At 46.5% G+C, this 22,771-nt stretch overlaps 1 protein-coding gene across 6 annotated transcripts in view; it reads right to left on the bottom strand.

Moving 5' to 3' along the window:
- The window catches only part of osbpl9 (oxysterol binding protein-like 9), a 353,537-nt gene that overhangs the window by 83,819 nt on the left and 246,947 nt on the right, over positions 1 to 22,771 (bottom strand). For all 6 annotated transcript variants that reach the window (XM_072510896.1, XM_072510895.1, XM_072510897.1 and 3 more), the window contains one exon: positions 1,495 to 1,599. In XM_072510896.1, coding sequence (XP_072366997.1) covers positions 1,495 to 1,599 — 105 coding nt within the window. The remainder of the gene's footprint in view (positions 1 to 1,494; positions 1,600 to 22,771) is intronic.

The raw sequence follows: 22,771 nt of genomic DNA on the forward strand, positions 1-22,771 counted from the left end.
AATTAACTTTTACACAAACTTCTCCACTGGATGTAATAGGACCTTATGAATGGTCTTATTACATGGTGGGGAAGATCAATCCTTCATCCAGGTCACATAATGGATAGTGTCCCAGGTGATTTATTTTTCTTGTATAATAGAAATCTCCATTTGCATTTGGAGACGGCCAATTAAGGAAGAATAGTGTTTTTGAGGATAGTTAAATTTACTAGGCAGTAAAGCATGGCAGGCTACATATCCATGCAGCACCACAGAAGAGTTCCATCCTGACCTTATCCAATGCCCAAATAATTCCAAGAACAGGAGCAAGGAACGTGGCCAATTATCCCTTTCCTAACCCTAATACTCAAACAGATCAAATTTGTAATGTATTATATCTTTGCAACTTAACAGCACAAATTAACTAATTGTTGTAATAGTTTGAGATTAAATAACAGCTTCCTCAAAAAAGGAGCTATTTGGAAAGCAAATGGATAACCGTTATACAAAAAGAGAGCAATGGTATACCTAACTTATTTCACAATTCGGCTCATGGACTTAAATACTCATACCAATTCCCAGCACCCTGATTGTTAAGTATTAAAAAGTAATTTTGCACAATTTACAAAGTTTGAATTCAAATCACAAACAAGCACCTTGGCATCACTACTGATGAGAACAATTTAACTATAATTACAGCTACTAACACAATTTGCATAAGATACAATGAATATTTAAGTCCTTAATTTCAGGCAAGATAACGAGGTAACTAGAAGAGTTGCTAAATCTGGCTGCCACTGTATGAACAAAAAACAATGATACCATTTCAAACGCATTGAATGAGCCAAATTTGGCTGTAGACTGCTGAAAACAGCAGAGTTAAAGCAGGCATTTGAAGTTCTGTTCCTGTCATGAGTTTATCACATTAATAAACAGGCAATTCTATCTGATTTCTGCCAAAAACTGTTGTATTAAATTGTACTATAAAAAGGTTTAAGTAAAACGCAAGATGAATACATAATGGTTAAATGTAGACTACCAAATTTTCCTTTCATAGCAAGAAAAACATAACATTACAAAAGTGAAACTCCATTGGCATTCAAGTTTCAACAGAGAGAAGCACTGCAGCAACCTGCTCTCAAGCTGCCCTTTATGCAATTCTCCAGGGCTGCTTCTAGGAGCACAATGAAAGCTGTACAACTTTCACTCCTCTATCTCCAGGTTTGAATCAGGGGTGGGGCAGAACGGCATTCTATTGCAGTATAACTGGAAACAAAACACATGAGCTATCCCTCCAACACAGTGTGTCCACAAGCTCAGATATTAATTTTTTTTCCACATGAAAAACTGCTACTATACTATTCCCACCCAAATCACAAAACACATGCAAATAAAAATAAGCTGACACAGAATCAAATTACATGCTAATAGCTCCCATCAAGCCAAAACCACCTGAACGTCTTATTGTATATATGCATACCAGGACACTTAAAGAAAAATAAAAAACAAACAAACCTGTACTGTTGGGAGTTGGGGTTTGATGGTTACCCATTGCATTAACAGCAGATCCCACAGCCAACGTTGATGGACGCTGCTCCGCTTTGCATAACTGAGCAGCCTCTGTAAAAAAAGCGTCATCAAAGCAGCGCATTATAGAGTCTTCTTGAACAATAAAGACAGTCCAGTGTTTGGAACAGAGTCAGAAGAAAGTGCAGCATGTCCTTTAGCGATGAGTCCAGTTTCAAATAGTATACACTGTATTTATATATTTACAACACATCCTGTTTATTTTATTTTAAAATTAATACAACATTTCAATGTGAAAAACAAACAGGATCTCTTCTAACAATAGCTATCAATTTCATCATTCAGTTGAATCAGCAGTGGAGAGGTTCACATCAATATTTTCCATGCCATTAAAAACAATGGAAGGACTGTTGCAAATATGATACTTAGCTTGTGAAACTACAAAATACAATGATCTAGCAATGTATTCCATTTGAGCTCTCATTACTTTTTTAGTATTAGTATTACAAATTGAGAACTCAAATTGAGGACTCAAGTTACATGGAATCCAGGACCAAATACCTGTAACTGAAACCATTATTAATTTTGCATTCTACTTGTTACTACTTCATTCGCAAAACACAGATAATAATAAGTATTACAAATCTGACTTCCGGGTGCGGCGATGACCAGCTAAGTCGCACGTTTCGGCAGCTCCCGTTGGAACGGACTTTTGGGCTCTTGATAAGAGCCCCAACGGCAATTTTAAACGGCCAAAATCACTGTGCGGTGAAATAGAAGGGAATCCCCCCCGGATATTGATGGAAAAAGGAGAGGATTGCAGTGGATCCTTTGGAGCAGCGGCAAGGAAGGGAAGCTCGAAGCAAGATGGCGTCGGAAGGTGGCCGTTCGATATGGGACCCGGAGCAACAAGAGTTCCTGCGGCGCTGTGTGGAAGAGCTGAAGAAGGAGGTGGTGGCCCCGATGCTACAGGCGATTAAAGGGCTAAAGGAGGCGCAGAGGACCCAGGAGCTGGAGCTTCGTGAAGGCAAAGGCTGCTGAAAATGAAGATGAAATTCAGGGCCTGGTGGTGAAGACAGAGACGTACGAGGCGCAGCACAAGAGGTGTGTGGAGAGGTTGGAAGTCCTGGAGAATAATTCGAGGAGGAAGAATCTAAGAGTCTTGGGTCTTCCCGAGGGCGCAGAGGGGGCGGACGTCAGGGCATATGTGAGCACGATGCTTCACTCGCTAATGAGTTCGGAGGCCCCGACGGGCCCTTTGGAGGTGGAGGGAGCTTATCGAGTTATGGCGAGAAGACCAAGGGCAGGAGAAATACCTCGAGCCATAGTGGTGAGGTTTCACCGTTATAATGACAGAGAGATGGTCCTAAGATGGGCGAAGGAAACTCGGAGCTGCAGGTGGGAGAACGCGGTGATCAACGTATACCAGGATTGGAGTGCGGAGGTGGCGAGAAGGAGGGCAAGTTTCAATCGGGCTAAGGCGGTGCTTCACAAAAAGGTGAAATTTAGAATGCTGCAACCGGCGAGACTGTGGGTCACATACCAAGGGAAGCGCCACTACTTTGAGACGGCAGAAGAGGCGTGGACATTCATAGTGGACGAGAAGCTGGAATAGTCTGGCGAGAGAAAGAGCTTCTGGGACAAAGTGGTGGGGTGACTATGTGGGACGAGGAAGGGGGGAGTATGAGGAACTGTGGGCGCCGGTGGGTAGGAAAGCGGGGCTGAGTGGGAAACGCGGGCCTCGTTCCCGCGCTATGGTAATTATGGCGGGAACAGGGACGCAGGAAGGGGGGGGGCCTCGCACAGTGAGAGGCCGAGGGCAAACGGGGAAGCCGAGGTCAGCCAGAGTTTGCTGACTTCTGGGAGCAACATGGGGGGTGTAATTACGCTAGAGGGGGATCTAGCGGAGGGGGGGGGGGGGGGCTAACTGGGTTGCTGCTGCTAAGGGGAAGGGGGAGCTGTTATGGGGTGGGGTGGTCGAGGCGGGAGGGCACCGTCGGTGGGATATACGGGTACGTGGGAACCGGGTGAGGAGCTGGGGTAAAAAAGGGGATGGCTAGTCGACAAGGGGGGGGGGGGTAAAGAGCCCCCCAACCCGGTTGATCACGTGAAACGTGAGAGGGCTGAATGGGCCGATTAAAAGGGCACGGGTACTCGCACACCTAAAGAAATTAAAGGCAGATGTGGTTATGTTGCAGGAGACGCACCTGAAATTGACAGATCAGGTCAGACTACGTAAAGGATGGGTGGGACAGGTGTTTCATTCGGGTTTAGATGCGAAGCATAGGGGGGTGGCTATTTTAGTGGGGAAACGGGTACTGTTTGAGGCAAAGACCATAGTGGCGGACAGTGGGGGTAGATACGTGATGGTGAGTGGCAGACTGCAAGGGGAGGCGGTGGTTCTGGTGAACGTGTACGCCCCGAACTGGGATGATCCAAACTTCATGAGGCGTATGTTGGGGCGTATCCCGGACCTGGAGGCGGGAAAGTTGGTAATGGGGGGAGATTTCAATACAGTGCTTGATCCAGGGCTGGACCGGTCGAGGTCCAGGTGGAGGAGGCCGGCAGCGGTCAAGGTGCTTAAGGACTTCATGGAGCAGATGGGAGGAGTAGACCCTTGGAGATTTATCAGACCTAGGAGTAAGGAGTTCTCATTCTTCTCCCATGTTCACAAGGTATATTCACGGATAGATGTTTTTGTCCTGGGAAGAGCACTGATTCCGAAGGTGACAGGGACGGAGTACACGGCCATAGCCATCTCGGACCACGCTCCACACTGGGTAGACCTGGAGGTAGGAGAGGAAAAAGAACAGCACCCACCCTGGAGAATGGATATGGGCCTGTTGGCGGATGAGGGGATATGTCTAAGGGTGAGGGGGTGTATCGAAAGGTACTTGGAGCTTAATGACAATGGAGAGGTTCAGGTGGGAGTGGTCTGGGAGGCGTTGAAGGCGGTGGTCAGAGGGGAACTGATATCCATAAGGGCACATAAAGGGAAGCAAGAGAGTAAAGAAAGGGAGCGATTGCTGAGAGAACTTCTGAGGGTGGACAGGCAATATGCAGAGGCACCGGAGGAGGGACTGTACAGGGAAAGACAAAAGTTACATGTGGAATTTGACCTGCTGACCACGGGTAAGGCAGAGGCACAGTGGAGGAGGGCACAGGGAGTGCAGTATGAGTATGGAGAGAAGGCGAGTCGGTTACTGGCCCAACAATTGAGGAAGAGGGGAGCGGCGAGGGAGATAGGTGGGGCGAGGGATGAGGAGGGAGAGATGGAACGGGGAGCGGAGAGAGTGAATGGGGTGTTTAAGACATTCTATGAGAGGTTGTATAAGGCTCAGCCCCCGGAAGGAAAGGAGGGAATGATGCATTTCCTGGATCAGCTGGAATTCCCGAAGGTGGAGGAGCAGGAGAGGGCGGGACTGGGAGCACAGATTGATGTGGAGGAGGTGGTAAAGGGGATTGGGAGCATGCAGGCGGGGAAGGCCCCGGGACCGGACGGGTTCCCGGTGGAATTTTATAGGAAATATATAGACCTACTGGCCCCGCTTTTGACGAGAACCTTTAATGAGGCCAGGGAAAGGGGGAAGTTGCCCCCGACTATGTCGGAGGCGACAATATCGTTACTTTTGAAGAAGGATAAAGACCAGCTGCAGTGTGGGTCCTAAGGCCCATTTCCCTTTTGAATGTAGATGCTAAGCTCCTGGCCAAGGTAATGGCGACGAGGATAGAGGATTGTGTCCCGGGGGTGGTCCATGAGGATCAAACTGGGTTCGTTAAGGGGAGACAGCTGAACACAAACATACGGAGGCTGCTAGGGGTGATGATGATGCCCCCACCAGAGGGGGAGGCGGAGATAGTGGTGGCGATGGATGCCGAGAAAGCATTTGACAGGGTCGAGTGGGACTACCTGTGGGAAGTGTTGAGGAGATTTGGTTTCGGTGAAGGGTTCATTGGATGGGTACAGCTGCTATATAGGGCCCCGGTGGCAAGTGTGATCACAAACAGGCAGAGGTCTGACTACTTCCGTCTTTATAGAGGGACGAGGCAGGGGTGTCCCCTGTCTCCGTTACTGTTTGCATTGGTAATTGAGCCCCTGGCCATAGCACTGAGGGGCTCCAGGAAGTGGAGGGGAGTACTCAGGGGAGGAGAAGAACACCGGGTATCATTGTATGCAGATGATTTACTGCTGTATGTTGCGGACCCGGTGGAGGGGATGCCTGAGATAATGCAGATGCTCGGGGAGGTTGGGGAATTCTCGGGGTACAAATTGAACATGGGGAAGAGTGAGTTGTTTGTGGTACATCCGGGGGAGCAGAGCAGGGGAATTTACCGCTGAGGAGGGTAACAAGGGATTTCCGGTACTTGGGGATCCAGCTAGCCAGGATTTGGGGAACCTTACATAGGCTTAATTTAACACGATTGGTGGAACAGATGGAGGAGGATTTTAAGAGATGGGACATGGTGCCCCTGTCACTGGTGGGGAGGGTGCAGGCGGTCAAAATGGTAGTCCTCCCGAGATTCCTTTTTGTGTTTCAGTGCCTCCCGGTGATGGTCACGAAGGCTTTTTTTCAAGAAGATCGAGAAAAGCGTTATGAGTTTTGTGTGGGCTGGGAAGACCCCGAGAGTGAGGAGGGGGTTCTTGCAGCGTAGCAGGGAGAGGGGGGGACTGGCACTACCGAGCTTAAGTGAGTACTATTGGGCCGCCAATATTTCAATGGTGTGTAAGTGGATGGGAGAAGGGGAGGGAGCGGCGTGGAAGAGATTGGAGATGGCGTCCTGCAAAGGAACCAGCCTACAAGCACTGGTGACGGCACCGCTGCCGTTCTCCCCGAAGAAATACACCACAATGGGGTGTATTGGGGTGTTGGGGCAGCACGGTAGCATTGTGGATAGCACAAATGCTTCACAGCTCCAGAGTCCCAGGTTCGATTCCGGCTTGGGTCACTGTCTGTGCGGAGTCTGCACATCCTCCCCGTGTGTGCGTGGGTTTCCTCCGGGTGCTCCGGTTTCCTCCCACAGTCCAAAGATGTGCGGGTTAGGTGGATTGGCCATGCTAAATTGCCCATAGTGTCCAAAATTGCCCTTAGTGTTGGGTGGGGTTACTGGGTTATGGGGATAGGGTGGAGGTGTTGACCTTGGGTGGGGTGCTCTTTCCAAGAGCTGGTGCAGACTCGATGGGCCGAATGGCCTCCTTCTGCACTGTAAATTCTATGATGATATGATGAAATCTATGATGAAGTCCAGTGGTGGTGGCAACACTGAAAATTTGGGGGCAGTGGAGACGGCATAGGGGAATGACGGGAGCCTCGGTGCGGTCCCCGATAAGAAATAATCATCGGTTTGTCCCGGGGAGAATAGATGGGGGATTTGGAGCATGGCAGAGAGCTGGGATTGTGCAACTGAGGGATCTGTTCTTGGACGGGACGTTTTCGAGTCTGGGAGCGCTGACAGAAAAATATGGGTTGCCCCAAGGGAATGAATTTCGATACATGCAACTGAGGGCTTTTGCGAGGCAACAGGTGAGGGAATTCCCGCAGCTCCCGACGCAGGAGATTCAGGATAGTGTGATCTCAGGGACATGGGTGGGGGATGGTAGGGTGTCAGATATATACAGGGAAATGAGAGACGAGGGGGAGAACATGGTGGATGAGCTGAAGGGAACATGGGAGGAAGAGCTGGGGGAAGAGATCGAAGAGGGGCTGTGGGCAGATGCCCTACGTAGGGTAAACTCTTCATCCTCGTGCGCCAGGCTTAGCCTGATACAATTTAAGGTTTTGCACAGGGCACATATGACCGGAGCAAGGCTCAGTAAATTTTTCGGGGTAGAGGATAGGTGTGGGAGATGCTCGAGAAGCCCAGCAAACCACACCCACATGTTTTGGTCATGCCCGGCACTGCAGGGGTTCTGGGTGGGGGTGGCGAAGGTGCTTTCAAAGGTGGTGGGGGTCTGGGTCGAGCCAGGCTGGGGGCTGGCTATATTCAGGGTTGCAGAAGAGCCGGGAGTGCAGGAGGCGAAAGAGGCTGATGTTTTGGCCTTTGAGTCCCTAGTAGCCCAGCGAAGGATACTGCTTATGTGGAAGGAAGCCAAGCCTCCGGGCGTGGAGACCTGGATAAACGACATGGCAGGGTTTATAAAACTGGAACGGATAAAGTTTGCACTAAGGGATTCGGCTCAGGGATTCACCAGGCGGTGGCAACCGTTCATTAACTACCTCGCAGAACGATAAAGGAAATGGGAAGGTAACAGCAGCAACCCAGGGGGGAGGGGGCGGGGGGGGGGGGGCCTCAGGTGGGTCCTCAGGGTGTTTTTGTAAAGATATTTGTACTTGGTTATGTATATTGAATTGCTGATTTTATTATTTGGGAAAGCTATTATTTTTGTTATGGCAGTTGCCATTTAGTTTATATATTATTTATTTATTTGTTAAAATACGGTCACGGTTATTTATATTGTTTTGCTGTTGTAAAAAGGGGAAAAACCTTTGTACTGTTTTGTATGGCCGAAAAAGTTGAATAAAATATATATATTTTTTAAAAAGTATTACAAATCTGTATTGTTTAGCTGCTGCATAATCTCGAGTTCCATGTTGTTTCACACCAGAAAACTGCATGTATAAGGATTGATATCCAGTCACATTAGATTTCATACGCTATTCTAAATTAATATTTGAACATTTTAAGTACCATTTTGCAAGGTCTGTAAATTGTTGTTTGAGGGTTAAGGAGAGTATATATGTCCCAAATTGGCTGTCAATTTAACAGTGAGGTTGATAATGGTCATTGTTATTAAAGTGCAAATACCACAACAACCTCAGGCAAGGGCAGATGCACAATTAAATGCGGAAATCATAAAAGTTGGTGCTGTTGCCTATAATTTTGCAAAAAGTAGCATTTTGTTGTCTGGCTCCCCATTCAAATACATCGAGAGCCGCCCAGGCGGGGGGGCTGAGGAAAAAAAAGGGGCAGCACCGTGGCACAGTGGTTAGCACAGCTGCCTCACAGCACCAAGCACTGCTCCCTCACAGCGCCAGGAACCGAGGTTCTATTCTGACCTTGGGTGACTGTCTGTGTGGAGTTTGCACTTTCTCCCCGTGTCTGCGTGGGTTTCCTCCCACAGGCCAAAGATGTGCAAGTTAGGTGAATTGGCCATGCTAATATTGTCCAAAAGGTTAGGTGGGGTTATGGGGATAGGAGCAGGGGATTGGGCCTAGGTAGGGTGTTCTATCGGAGCAAGGGCCAGTACATACTCGATGGACCAAATGGCTTCCTTCTGCACTGTAGAAAAAAGAGCAAATCGAAGTTCTTGTATTTGCATAGTTGATATAAGATAGAACATACAATGCAGAAGGAGGCCATTCAGCCCATCGAGTCTGCACCAACCCTATTAAACCCTCACTTCCACCCTATCCCCGTAACCCAATAACCCCTCCTTTTGGACACTAAGGAGAATTTAGCAAGGCCATTCCGTCTAACCTGCATATCTTTGGAATGTGGGAGGAAACCGGAGCACCCAGAGGAAACCCACGCAGACACGGGGAGAACGTGCAGACTCCGCACAGACAGTGACCCAGCGGGGAATAGAACCCGGGACCCGGCCACTGTGCTACCATGCTGCCCAAATACCAAATATGAATAAATGTGCAACAGAAAGTTAACTCAAGTCATTCAAATCTAATTACCCTTTTAACGACATGATAAAATGTTAATTAATTACAGACCACCTCTCTGGCATTGAACATTAACAATTACGAGTGGTACATTTCATTCCTCCAGCATTCAATTGTTGGAGAGTTAAAAATGTTTTAAAGTTTTCAAATCAATAGTTATACTTTTTATCACTTAGTTCTGGAGAGGGTCACATTTTTTTAAACTTTTGATCTCTTTTAATCCAATTCTTTTGCCTCTCTATTTTTCTGAATATGATTTGGGATTAATTTACACTCCCTTCTTAATTATGCACTATTACTTTCAAAATGCTTCTGTTTAGTTCAAGGCAGCACAGTAGCACAGTGGTTAGCACAGTTGCTTCATAGCTCCAGGGTCCCCGGTTTGATTCTGGTTTGAGTCACTGTCTGTGCGCAGTCTGCACGTTGTCTCAGTGTCTGCGTGGGTTTCCTCCGGGTGCTCCGGTTTCCTCCCACAGTCCAAAATAGTGCAGATTAGGTGGAATGGCCATTCTAAATTGCGCTTAGTGTCCAAAAAGATTAGGTGGGGTTACGGGGATAGGGTGGAGGTGTGGGCTTGAGTGGGGTGCTTTTTCCAAGAGCTGGTGCAGACCCGATGGGCCGAATGGCCTCCTTCTGCACTGTAAATTCTATGATTCTAGTTAGGGAGATGGACAGATTCTTGTCCTGTAGATCCTAGATGGCACGAAGAGGCTGCTGCATCATTTCCATCATGCATTTCCAGTGCAAAATATCGCTAATAACAGGATGTATTTTACTGTGCTTTGCAAACAATAACTATAGAATATGCGGATTTTGCATGGCAAGTTTCTGTCGGTGCCCTCGACTGGGCATATGGACCTGTATGAACAGAGTAATCAACTATGTACCTCCTTAGCCAATCAAACTGAAAAATGTCCACTTGCTGTCCGATGCTCAGAATGTTAGTCTCACTATTATTCTCAGCAAATCCAGCATGTTAAACAAATAAGGACATGTCTAATTAATGGCAGGTGTCATTCGTTGCCCTGCCACAGAAAGACCTGGGTCAATAATTTTACATTATGGAGATATTTTGGGGGCGGTAGGAGTATTGTTACTGGACTAATCCAGAGACACAACGTAATGTTCTGGAGACACCACTACAGATGTTGACATTTGAATTCAATAAAAATCGGGAATTAAAAGTCTGATGGTGACCATGAAACCATTGCTGCTTGTTGTAAAAATGCATCTGGTTTATTAATGTCCTTTAGAGAAGGAAATCTGCCATCCTTACCTGTCTGGCCTACATCTGACGCCAGATCAACAGCAATGGGTTGACTCTTAAATGCCCAAGTACAAGGGCAATTAGAGATGGGCAATACATTCTGGTCGAACCAGCGACATCACATCTCATGAATGAATTAAAACAAAATACTGAGCAGATTACTAGAGCCAGAATATATACGTGAGGAAGTACAGATTTCCTTATTATTCTCCCAGTATTTTCTTGAAATAAAAACAATTAGTTTTTTAAAATATGTACAAGCAGGGTCTACTGAAAGTAATTTTATAAAGATTAGGCTTTTTTATAAGCAGATGGGAGTTATCCTCAATTTAGTATACTTGCACTCACTCTCCTCGTTAGGAGAGTATTTCATTCACAGAACTTTGTTAATCTATTAACCCGATAGGCATTAAGAAATACCAGCTATCATCCAAGCAGGACTGCTTTAGACAATTGAGGGATCACAGCCTTTGCTATTATTTATGTTTCAATGCTGCTCTGTGAGGATGTGAGCTTCTCTGTGCTGTTGCTCTTCTCAATGCCATCTCTCTGTGATGATTACTCACTGATTAAAGAGTCCCTTCAGTGCAAAAGGCCAGTCAGCCCATCAAAAAGAAAGAACACCCTATCTAGACCCATTGCCTCCCCTAGTCATGTAACCCCCAAAAACCTTGGGACACCAAGGGGCAATTTAGTGTGACTAATTCACCAGACCTGGCGGCTTTGGAGTACCCGGAGGAAACCCATGCAGACACAAGGAGAACGTGCAAACTCCACACATAGTCACCCAAGGCCGGAATCAAACCCAGGTTCCAGTTGCTTGAGGCTGCAACATGTCCGACTTCTATATTTGCATTGCCAGTGCTTTATTGTTTTTTAATAATCGTTATTGTCACAAGTAGGTTTACATTAACACTGCAATGACATTACAGCGAAAAGCCCCTAGTCGCCTCATTCCGGTTCCTGCTCGGGTACACAGAGGGAGAATTCAGAATATCCAAATGAACTAACAGCACATCTTTCGGGACTTGTGGGAGGAAACCGGAGCACCCGGAGGAAACCCACGCAGACACAAGAACGTGCAGATTCCACACAGACAGTGACCCAAGCCGGGAATCGAACCTGGGAGCCTGGAGCTGTGAAGCAACAGTGCTACCCACTGTGCTATCGATACTTATTGACTGCTGGTAGGACAGGTTCAACTGTGCCTATTTTGCCGATGTCTGGACAGTACAGGAACAAGTGCAAAACTGCTGAATTTTAGAGAATGGCAGGAATGTGGCAGAATCAGATCCGTACCAAATTTAACTTCCACCTGGTGCATATTCCTGGAGCCCTCCCAGAACAATTAATTTTGGAACCATAATAAAAAAAGTGGGTGCGATCTTGAACCTACACTAGCCTTTCGTTTCGGGGGAGGAACATGCACTGTTGATTCTCTTGTTAATACCTTCAATCTGTGCCCTCTGGTTCCCAATCCTTCCACCAATGGGAAGTTTCTCCTTATCTACTCTGCCTAGACCTCTCATGATTGTCTAAGAAGATAGGACTTTTTGAGTAGAAAGGCAGGAGAATGGGGTTGGGAAATATATCAGCCATGATTGAATTGCAGAGCAGACTCAATGGGCCGAATGGCTTAATTCTGCTCCTATCTCATATGGTCTTTTCCCAGGCAATAGTGTCACTGCCAGGTTGGCACAGTGCTAGAGAAGATCCTAGTAAGACCCTATTTGGGGGGCAGGGAGAAGAGAGAGCAGCAGGCACTGAAGAGGAGGATGCTGCCAGCTATACTTCTGCGTTGCCAGTGGGAGTCGTAATGCTGGTGATGAACGTCGGGGGCGGGCATAGGTCCGTGATGCGGGTTGGAGGCATGAGGCCGCAGTGCTTTGGAGCTGGCTCCTAGCTCCAAGAGGCCCGCCTGAGTAACAGTGTCAAACACGCCACTCACTTTCGATACAACTGGAGAGTTACATGCCATTTTCTGTCTGAGCCTGGCACTTTACCAATTTCTGGTAAGATTCAGCCCAGTATCCAGCATTCAGACTGAAAGAATAACTAACTGGTTGTTTTACAGTTTTGGAAAACATTTGGCCAAAGAGCCTTATTATGATTCACCACGTATTAACACCAAATTCAAACAAAGATAATTAAAAAGTCTCCTCTCTGTTTCAATCATGTCACTTTGCAGTTACTGAACTAAAGCCAGGCTTATCCCCGATGGCCGAATAAGAGAAGAGGAACTGTTAAAACTACTGATTTTGCTTAGCAGATTTTTTTTATGAGTTGCTGAACTATGAAGGGTAGGAATGTTTGATCCCTAGCCTGTGCTGATCTTAAACAAGGCAATGTCAGGGATTCTACAATGGGTCTCAATGTTCTAGTGTTAGGGAAGAGAACAAGCTTAGGCTCAGCTGTCATACCAACCGAATATCAAGAGTGACTTTTTAAAAACTGAATTTAGAGTACCCAATTCGTTTTTCCAATCAAGGGGCAATTTAGCATGTCCAATTCACCTACCCTGCGCATCTTTTTGTGTTGTGGGGGTGAGACCCATGCAGACACAGGGAGAATGTGCAAACACCACATGGACAGTGACCCGGGGCCGGGATCGAACCCGGGTCCTTGGCACCGTGAGGCAACTGTGCTACATACTGGTTCATAATAACCTGCAACCGAACTGAAGGGAATCAAATGATAAGGTGATCAGATAGAAAAGTTGTAGGTGAGCCATGATTTTACTGAACCATGAAGCAGACTCAAAAGGGTTGTATAGCTAACTCCTGCTCCTATTGGCTCAGTCTGCAATACCCACCACGTCCCATGAATGAATAATTTTTTTTAAAGTCACTGTTACAATTTAGGAAATGCGGCAACCAATCTGTGCACAGCAAGCTCCAAAAGCAGCAAAGTGATACTGCCTGGATAATTTGTTTCTGCGATACCGACTGAGGGATAAATATTGTTAGAGACACCAGGCATAATTAATTCCCTTGCCCTTCTCCAAGTTATGTTATGGGATCTTTCATATCCAGCCTGAGAGGGCACATAGGGGCTCAGTTTAACATCTCATTCAAAAAGCAGCACATCCCACAATGCAGCACTCACCCAGTACTGGATTGTAATTTCAGCCATGATTTTTGTCATAGCTGATATTCCCTGCGAGGGATTTTTGTAGGCACTTGGCTAGTTAGTTTGAATTGGCAGATCAATGTCTGCCTATTGTTGACAGTGGTTTGAGCTGCAAGTCGCTCGAAGTGAGAGATGGAAACGGGGAGGTTCCTTCAACAGGACATCAGGATCTGAGTGAACAGAATAAGCAACTGTGTACCTCCTTAACCAATCAGTCTGAAGCATTGTGAAATTAACAACAGAAGGACTAAGAGCAAGTTACAATGAGTGAATTCCATGTCAAATCAAAGGCAGAAAAGAAATGAAGAGAAAAAGATTGGATTAAAAGAGAGGTGCAAGTGAAAATATTAATAGAAATTTGCAATGACAAAATCTGAGAAGGTTGTGAATCTTTGGAATTCTCTATGCTAGGGGCTGTTTGTTCAGCCGTGTATGAAGCTGAGATCGATAGATTTTAGGGCTTTAAAGGAATCAAATGATATGGAGATCAGGTAGAAGTGGTGTAGGTCAGCCATGATTTTACTGAATTGTGAAGCAGACTCAAAAGGGATGTATGGCCTACTCCTGCTCCTATTCATATGCCCTGAAGGAATGAAATCCACACATGTAATTGTTAAATTTCCATGTCAGATAATTTGACTGACAGTAATTAACACTTATACTGCTAAAAGGGTACTTAGACATAATTACTTCATTAACTTGCTGAAGTGGCTTTACTTTCTACAGTATAGGCATAGGGACTTCATGCCACTCAATGATTTGAATGCGGAGTCAGACAGTGAGATTTCATTTTGGCAAGGATAATGGCAGAGCTGCACATCTCTTGACAGCCACTTTTCGATTTCTATGTTTAATTGTGAATGCGTCCATGTCTGAACTTTGTAGTAGCATTTGGCTATAAATAACGAGCGCTATTAACCTCATTGTTATTTTAACGGTAGACATTGAGCCACTGCCTTTAATGGTTCCCAAAACTTGTGATAAATAAGAACACAACTTGGGAGGTTCATATGATATGAGCACGGGAGCAGTTGCTTTTTCACAAGCTCTGGATCGGTTCATCTTTTAATCCATCTTTCCATCCTTGTGCACATTTCTTTTTGGTCTTTTCTTGGTTTACATGTTTACACTATGTCCCAAGAATTGTTAGTCAGTGTTTCTACGTTATGGAGCAGAGTTAGAATATTTAAATCCTTGCTTCTTCATGGCGGCTGGAAGGAGTTGGGTTGCCTTTAGTGACGCAATTGCTTTTGAGAGGGCTCCCCTCCTGATGGTACTGTGTGCATGACAGATGATGGCTGCCAACGAGGATACTGTTCTGTCTGAAGATCTCGACTCGGAGGTGCAGGTCGTTAAGGCCCAATTCCAAGAGTTGCACGGTGTTTTTGCAGGCACGTGCACAAGGAAGTTCCTGCATTAGAGAAATTCAATGGAGCACATTTAATCATGTCTTTGAGGCCTGGGGTTGGCGTGGCCTTCTTATCTCTGGTCCTGCGTTGTCCTGTTCTGAATTTCAGTCGTGAAGGGTTGGGCGTAGCCAAACCATTTGAGTCAACCTCCCCCAGAGGAGCCTAGGTGTTGACCGCCTGGGTTTGGTGAGCCAGCATGGTGGAAGTAAGGGTGTCTCATGCTTCAATCGTTGAAATCCAAGAGAAGTCCTGAAGAGTGTTCATTGATCCTGATCCTGCCTCATCCTTGATTTTGGTTTGCTTTGTGCACCTGTGAAGTCTTTATCCTGAGGGCTGCTCTGCATTTTTGTTATTCTCCTAGACGTTTCTCCCTGTTGATCATGTTTCTGTCTGCTTGATGTTGTTAATTGTTTCCATTTACAGGGAATTAAATAATTTTGGTGTGATAACCTATGCCGTTGAGTATCCTGATTTAACAGGTTTATGTCATGTTAAGCCAAATGTTGAACGCAGGATTTGTGCTCAGTTCTAAATGTTTTGGGACCTTATGTTGTCTGATAACCCTTGTGGTGGAAGGAGCAGGGTGAGGGGTGGAGGATTGGAGATGGCAAGATGAATTTTCCCTCACTGTGATCGAGGATTAGAGCTAACTTTTTCTTTTGGATCAGAGCAACCATGATTTTTTTCTCTTTGGGAGTCTGCACGTTCTCCCAGTGTCTGCGTGGGTTTCCTCTGGGTGCTCCGGTTTCCTCCCACAGTCCAAAGACGTGCAGGTTAGGTGGATTGGCCATGCTAAATTGCCCTTAGTGACCAAAAAGGTTAGGAGGGGTTATTGGGTTACAGGGGGTAGGGTGGAAGTGAGGGCTTAAGTGGATCGGTGCAGACTCAATGGGCCGAATGGCCTCCTTCTGCACTGTATATTCTATGTACTTCATTTTCATGAGTGTCCTGGTTGTTAGGGTGGGTTCCTGGTGCTGGGGAGAGGTGGGCTGATCTCCCCTTCGAGGTGGGGGAGATGGGGAGTAGTGCCCTGATGACTCCCTCTTCTCTGGGTTCCCCCTTTCCGGCTGGGATCTTTTGCGTTGTGTCATTGTCTTTCACTAAAAGATTGATTTTTTTCCATTTGCTCTTACTTTAACATTCTTTAGTCCAAAATTCTTTAGTGAGGAGTTGTCCATTGTTAATTAAGTCAGTGACTGTAAACTGAAACTAAACAGGACCTTTTTGTGAGTACAAAGCACAAGCAGATCTTTCACTTACTGAACTAGCACCAAAAATGCAACCGTGTAGCTTTGTTTTCGAACTTACTAAACAACTGCCTTTCAAGTGTGATGGTTTATTTTCACACGATTAAATAATTTTGTTTAAAACCTCCTCAATGACCTCTTTAAACAATAAAATTGAATTAATAGATCCATAAAATTTATTTAGGCAGACGATTTTTACATGTTATAGTAATGTTTTGAAAGTGGGACTTTCATACTGTTTCTAGCTCTATTGAGATTCACTGGGAAATATATCTGATTTCTTCAAGAAAATCAGGTCCAGAGCAATAATGTTTTCACTAATACTTAGGCTGGTTTGTTTTGCACAAGTATTCACATCTCATATGTTTAGTTCAAATAATTAAAGCACAGGAAGCAGTGTGGAACAAATAGGTGAGCATTCCACTTAAAGACTGATAAATCGATATTCTCCGGTTCACAAACCTTCGGCATATAAGGACATTGATGTTGAAGAACACTGCGAACCAGTTAGCAACCTATACAGGATAGGTGTTAAAAATTAAGGGGACCACAGTAACATGCTGGCAGCAATTGGCCCGGCTCTCACTTATCGTCATTTAAGTGGACAGGGTCCAAGCTTAATGGGGCCATACTGGCTCCAGCACATAAAATGGAATTGGGTGGAAATATTCAAACTGGGCGAGATGGGCCTGTATGAAGTTATCCAAAGGTATTCTGAGATCTTCTGGGGTGAAGTGGGGAAGATAAAGGGATTCCAAGTCAAAATATATGCAGACCCGGAGGCCACACCAAGATTTTATAGGGCCAGACTGGTCCCTTATTCCATGTTAGAAAAAGTGAAAACAGAACTTCTGCGCCTGAAAGAACTAGTCATAATTAGACCGGTACAGTTCACAGAGTGGGCTGCGCAGCCATCGTACCCGTCCTCAAGTTGGACAAGAAGGTCCAGATTTGCGGGATTATAAACGAACACAGTAAGAAGTCTTACAACACCAGGTTAAAGTCCAACAGGTTTGTTTCGAATCACTAGCTTTCGGAGCGCTGATCCTTCCTCAGGTGAATGAAGAGGTTTGTTCCAGAAACATATATATAGACAAATTCAAAGATGCCAAACAATGCTTGGAATGGGAGCATTAGCAGGTGATTAAATCTTTACAGATCCAGAGATGGGGTAACCCCAGGTTAAAGAGGTGTGAATTGTGTCAAGCCAGGACAGTTGGTAGGATTTCACCAGCCAAATGGTGGGGGAATGAATGTAATGCGACATGAGTCCCAGGTCCCGGTTGAGGCCGCACTCATGTGTGCGGAACTTGGCTATAAGTTTCTGCTCGGCGATTCTTCGTTGTCGCGCGTCCTGAAGGCCGCCTTGGAGAACGCTTCAGGCCGCATTTGGCCACCCTGTTAGCACCATTGCATTCTTTGCCGAAGAAACAACAGAAATGGTTTTGGAAAGCACCCCAGGAGGATGCCTTAAATCAAGTGAAGCAACGTCATGAGTCCACTAGTTTACTGATCCATTTTGACCCTTGAAAAGAAATTGTCCACGCCTGCGTCGTGCCTCCATATGGGATTGGGGCCGTTTTTTCTCATTGATTTCCCAATGGGACCCCAGGCCCGGTGCTTATGTACTCCGAACCCTCTCTGAGGCAGAGAAAGTGTACTCTCAAACTGAAAAGGAGGCGTTGGCGGGCGTGTTCAGCATTAAGAAATTCCACCAATATGTCTATGGACGGCATTTCACGTTGGTGACGGATCACAAACCTTGTTAGAATTATTCAAGGAGGATAAGGCCTCCTAAGAACTCTGCCCAAGTAGACGCTGGTCAGCTTATGAATATAACTTGGAGCATCGGCCTGGAGTCCAGATATGTCATGCTGATGCCTTGAGCCGTCTCCAATGGTGCTTGAGGAAGTGTGATGACTTTAAACTTCCTGGAAACGTTACCGGTGTCCGCAAGACAAATCAGGTCAGGGATGCAAAAAATACCCTACCCTGTCAAAAATCAAGCATATGACTTTGAACGGTGGTTTCCCTGGTCCCGTTTCATAAACATTAAAGCCTTATTTTATCAGGAGGTACAAGTTGAGCTGTGAGGACAGTGTGCCCCTGTGGGGTTCGCAGGTGGTCATCCGGATCCTAGTGGACAGCCGTTATTGGAGGAGTTGCATAATGCTCACCCGTGCATATCCAAGATGAAGATGTTGGCATGGAGCTACTTGTGGTGGCCCGGCATCGACGCCGACATTACTAGCATGGCCAAGCATTGCGACCAGTGTCAGAAACATGCCTGCTACTGCCCCTCTGCAACCCTGGGGATGGCCAGGCCTTGGGTGAGGGTACACATCGAGTTTGTGGGATATTTCATGGGGACCATGTTCCTTTTGTTGGTACACTTCCACTCTAAATGGATGGATGTGTACCAGATGAAATCCACTACATCTTTCATGACCATCAAGCAGTTGCGCCAGCATTTTGTGTCCACGGTTCAGCCAAGGTCCTTGTTTCGGACAACAGTACCGCATTCACCAGTATGGAATTCTAGCGTGTTATGACCCCTATGAGACCCACAGAGACCCCAATTAATCTTCCTGTGGGTCTTGTGGGAGTACGAGCTCATCCGCTGAGGGGCAGAGGCCCCTCAGCGGGCTAGTTAACTCAAACCTTAGAAAGCAGCTCAGGTAGGAAACGAGCTACACAGTAGGCTCAGCTGGGACTGTTACTTGCAAATGCTTTACTTTTGACTCTCCTTTCCGGACTCCTCCATTGCTACTATATTGGCAATGAGGAGAAAGCAGAAATACAGTCAGTGCAGCTAACCATTTGGAGCACAGCCACCTCTCTTCACGAAGGAACAAGGTTTACACCATTTTGAAAATGTTGCTCTTTTGCAGGTTTCATACACTCAATTCAGGTGTGGAGGACTGGTGTAGAGTGTATGCGTTATTTTCTTTAAGACAAATGCTATAGTTGGGGATGATTACCAGGCAGTAATTCATCTGACCATCTGTGGGGATCCCACTTTAAGCAACAGCCTGGCGTACCCCGTGGCCCCAGATTCAATAAAGTTCGAAGAGCTAGTGGTGCTCGTGGCGAACCACTATTGCCCTAAGCCGTCAGTTATCATACAGAGGTACCGATTTAATATGGCCGAGAGGACTCCAGGGGTGTCCGTTATCGGGTCTTTGGTGCAATTGCACAAGTTGGCAAAGTTTTGCAACTATGGGCCATCCTTACCCGAGATGCTACAGGACGGCTTGTTATTCAGAGTAAATAATATGGCGGCCCAGCAGAAATTGCTGGTCGAACCATTCCTGCTTCTAAAAAAGGTTGTTGAGATCTCCCTCTCACGGCAGAGTGCAGAGAAGGGAGTCCAGGAACTCCAGGGGATGTCAAAGATAGAGGTAAAATGTGTAGCCCCCCCCCCCCCCCTGCATTCTGACGCATGCCTAGGACTGAGAACCCCACCCTGGCCTGAACACTGTTGGGACCCGTTGGCCAAAGGCCGCTACAGCCAGGCGGGTCACCTCCCCAAGGCACTTGTGGCCAGCGAAACCGTAAGGATAGAAAGGATAGGTGTGGGGGAGGGGACATTGCCCATGGGTGGGGGTTGTTGGGGACCCATAAACTCAGAGAGAGAGATCAGGGCACCCTTTCAAAATGGCGGCCCGATCACAGGGTTCAGCTCCTCAGTGTGGGCTAAGCTGGTGAGAAACTTCCCAGGGCCCAAAAATGTGATTAAGTACCATTGGATAGCGGTGGGGAACTCGCCGACCAAGCCGGCAGGAAACTTCCTGAAAAACCCACCACAAATTAACTTAGAAATGTTTCGGGAGAATTGCACCCCTTATCGCATTACCTCTTACTCTGACCCCATGTAATACCTTGCTATACCCTGTGCTCTAGTGCTATCTGTTTCTTCCAATTCTTTACACCCTTGTTTTCCCCTCTAATATTACCTTCTGTTTTCAATCCCCATGCCAAGTTAGCTCAAAGTCCCCCGAAAAGAACTAACAAAACATCCTGCAAGGACATTGATCCTAATTCTGTACAGGTGCAACGCATCCTGTCTGTACAAGTTCTATATCCCCAAGAACCGATACCAGTGTCCCAGGAATCTATAGCCTATCCTCTTTGGCATTGTGGCAGTCACCTCTCAGCTGTAAATCCTTAACCTACAAGGTGACCACATCTAGAAACATGCTTTCCACGAAACCAAGAGCGCAAGCTCTTTTGTTGACACAATCTTCAAAGAAATAATCACTGCACTCCACAGCACCAAGATACCCACCATGCCTGTACATATCAAACTATGAATGGACTTAACAAAGAAAAATCAAAGACTTAAATAATTAAAGACTCACTAGCTTTTCACCGATCAGCTGCTTCCTTCGTGCTGACATTACTTTATTTTATAGGGAATTAACTTCAATGTTTTACTCAACTATTGTTACCTATACACCTCAGAATGCAGGTTTTGATACAGGGCAAAGATGGTTGGAGAAAATTGTGGTACACACAAGACTATATGTCACACAAACCCATTTCTCTGGAGGACATCACCAAGAGGCCTCATGTGAAGGAAGAGAAGGGGCCAAAAATGCACACTTGAGCAACTCACAGGTGAGGGAATGCAGGTGGGAAGAGAGGCCAATGCTAGAGATACTTTGACCATGATTCAAGTGACGGCAATATCATATGACAATCTAATTATGAGATACTCATATCAGTCATTATATGCAGCAAGCCTCAACTTGCCCTGAGCTTGATAATGGTGGAGAAAGAGTCACTGGAGGATGAGATAGTCAAACCTGTCAAAATCTGCAGAGAGTAAAGGAGGTGCAATGTACAAAATGGTTACAGAGGATGGCCCTGAACTTGTCAGCAATTTGATGGTGGCATACACCATGGACTGCATTAAACACTACACTCTAACTTTTTTGCAGGCTGCAGAATAGACTTGTTCTTCCAGTTGCAGCATGGCTCCTTTGGCGAGGTAAGTAGGGAGATTTATTGACATGGTGAAATTCCAGAAAAGCTATGTCTCGTTTTGACATCAAAAGCCGAAGACACAAAATGTTTTCAGTTCAATAACAGGTAAATGACCTTCAACGCTTAAAAAAAATCTAAATCGCTCTTCCTCAACGCTCACCACTATTGGGAGCGCAAGAGTCAATTTTATTCATGAAGTTGGTTTCTGTGCTGTGGGATATTTGGAAAATTGATTTCAGACATTGAAACAGGGAACTGTCGGAGAGATGGCCACAGATTTTGGAAGTATAACAAATGACTTGAGAGAATAAAGGGAGACTAAAGATGCATAGTGTCATGCGAGGGTCCCTTTAAGAAAAGTGTGTTTTTATCAAACAACTCCAGTGATGTCACTGTGTTGGTGGAGCTGGGCTGTGATTCTGTCTTTTACTTTCATTGTGGGCTGGAAGCTGCTTTGTGGCTCTGCGTTTTTTGGTTTCGTTTTCAGTTGGGAGCTGCATTCAAACAAAGAAGGTGTATTTTTGGTCTCTCTCTCTGCATGCTAAAGAATGTCTCCAGACCACTTGATAACTTCAAAGTAATACCTGTTTTCTATAAGGATTTCAAACCTACTGGGCGCGATTCTCCGAAATGGAGACAGAGTGTTTGCGCCGTCGTAAACGCCATCGCGAAACGGGCGCGGGGACTACCGATTCTGGCCCCCACAGGTGCTCCAGCCTCCCTTCCCGGCGCCAAATGGGCACCACGCCAACCCGCGCATGCGCAGTTGGGCCGCGCCAACCCGCGCATACGCGGGGGACTTCCTCAGTGCGCCAGCCCCGACGCAACATGGCGTAGGGGTTCAAGGGCCGGCCGCGTAATAAATTGGTCTGGGGCTGGAGAGGCGGGCCCGCCGATCGGTGGGCCCCGATCACGGGCCAGACCCCATCGGAGGCCCCCCCCCCCCCCCCCCCGGTGAAGGAGCGCTTTTCTCCGTCCCACAGGCCGCCCCCGACCATTCGCGCAGAGTTCCCGCCGGCAGCTACCAGGTGTGAACGGCGCCGGCGTGACTCTGCCGTTTCCGCGCGGCCGCTCAGCCTACCAAGGCCGGAGAATCGGCGGCCTGGTCGCGGATAGCGGCCCGCGACCGGCGCCGCGCGAAACGCACTAGCGCAAATGGCGCCTATTCTCCGCTCCTCGGAGATTCGCCTGCCGGTGTCGGACCGGCGCCGCGGGAAAAAATGCCGCTAACGCCGATTCTCCCATACCGTGCGGCATGGGAAAATCGCGCCTACTGTTTTGGTAGAGAGGGTGTTTGGCTTATGGATGTTGTTTGGAAAGTTATTAAGGGTTACCTATAGAGTACTGTATCTTGGTGGGGGGGGGGGGGGTTGTGTTGGTAGTTGATAAGATGTTTACTGTGTGTTTATAAAATTTTAACTGGATTCATAGAATAAACATTGTTTTGTTTAAAAATACTTAAGATCTCTGTTGCATAACACCTGGAAAGTGGGCCCTTGTGCTCCTCATAACCAAGTTAAAAGTTGTAGGTCAGGTGAACTCCATGATATACTT

This window comes from Scyliorhinus torazame, chromosome 7, assembly GCF_047496885.1.
Source record: "Scyliorhinus torazame isolate Kashiwa2021f chromosome 7, sScyTor2.1, whole genome shotgun sequence".
NCBI classification, from domain to species: Eukaryota; Metazoa; Chordata; class Chondrichthyes; order Carcharhiniformes; family Scyliorhinidae; genus Scyliorhinus; species Scyliorhinus torazame.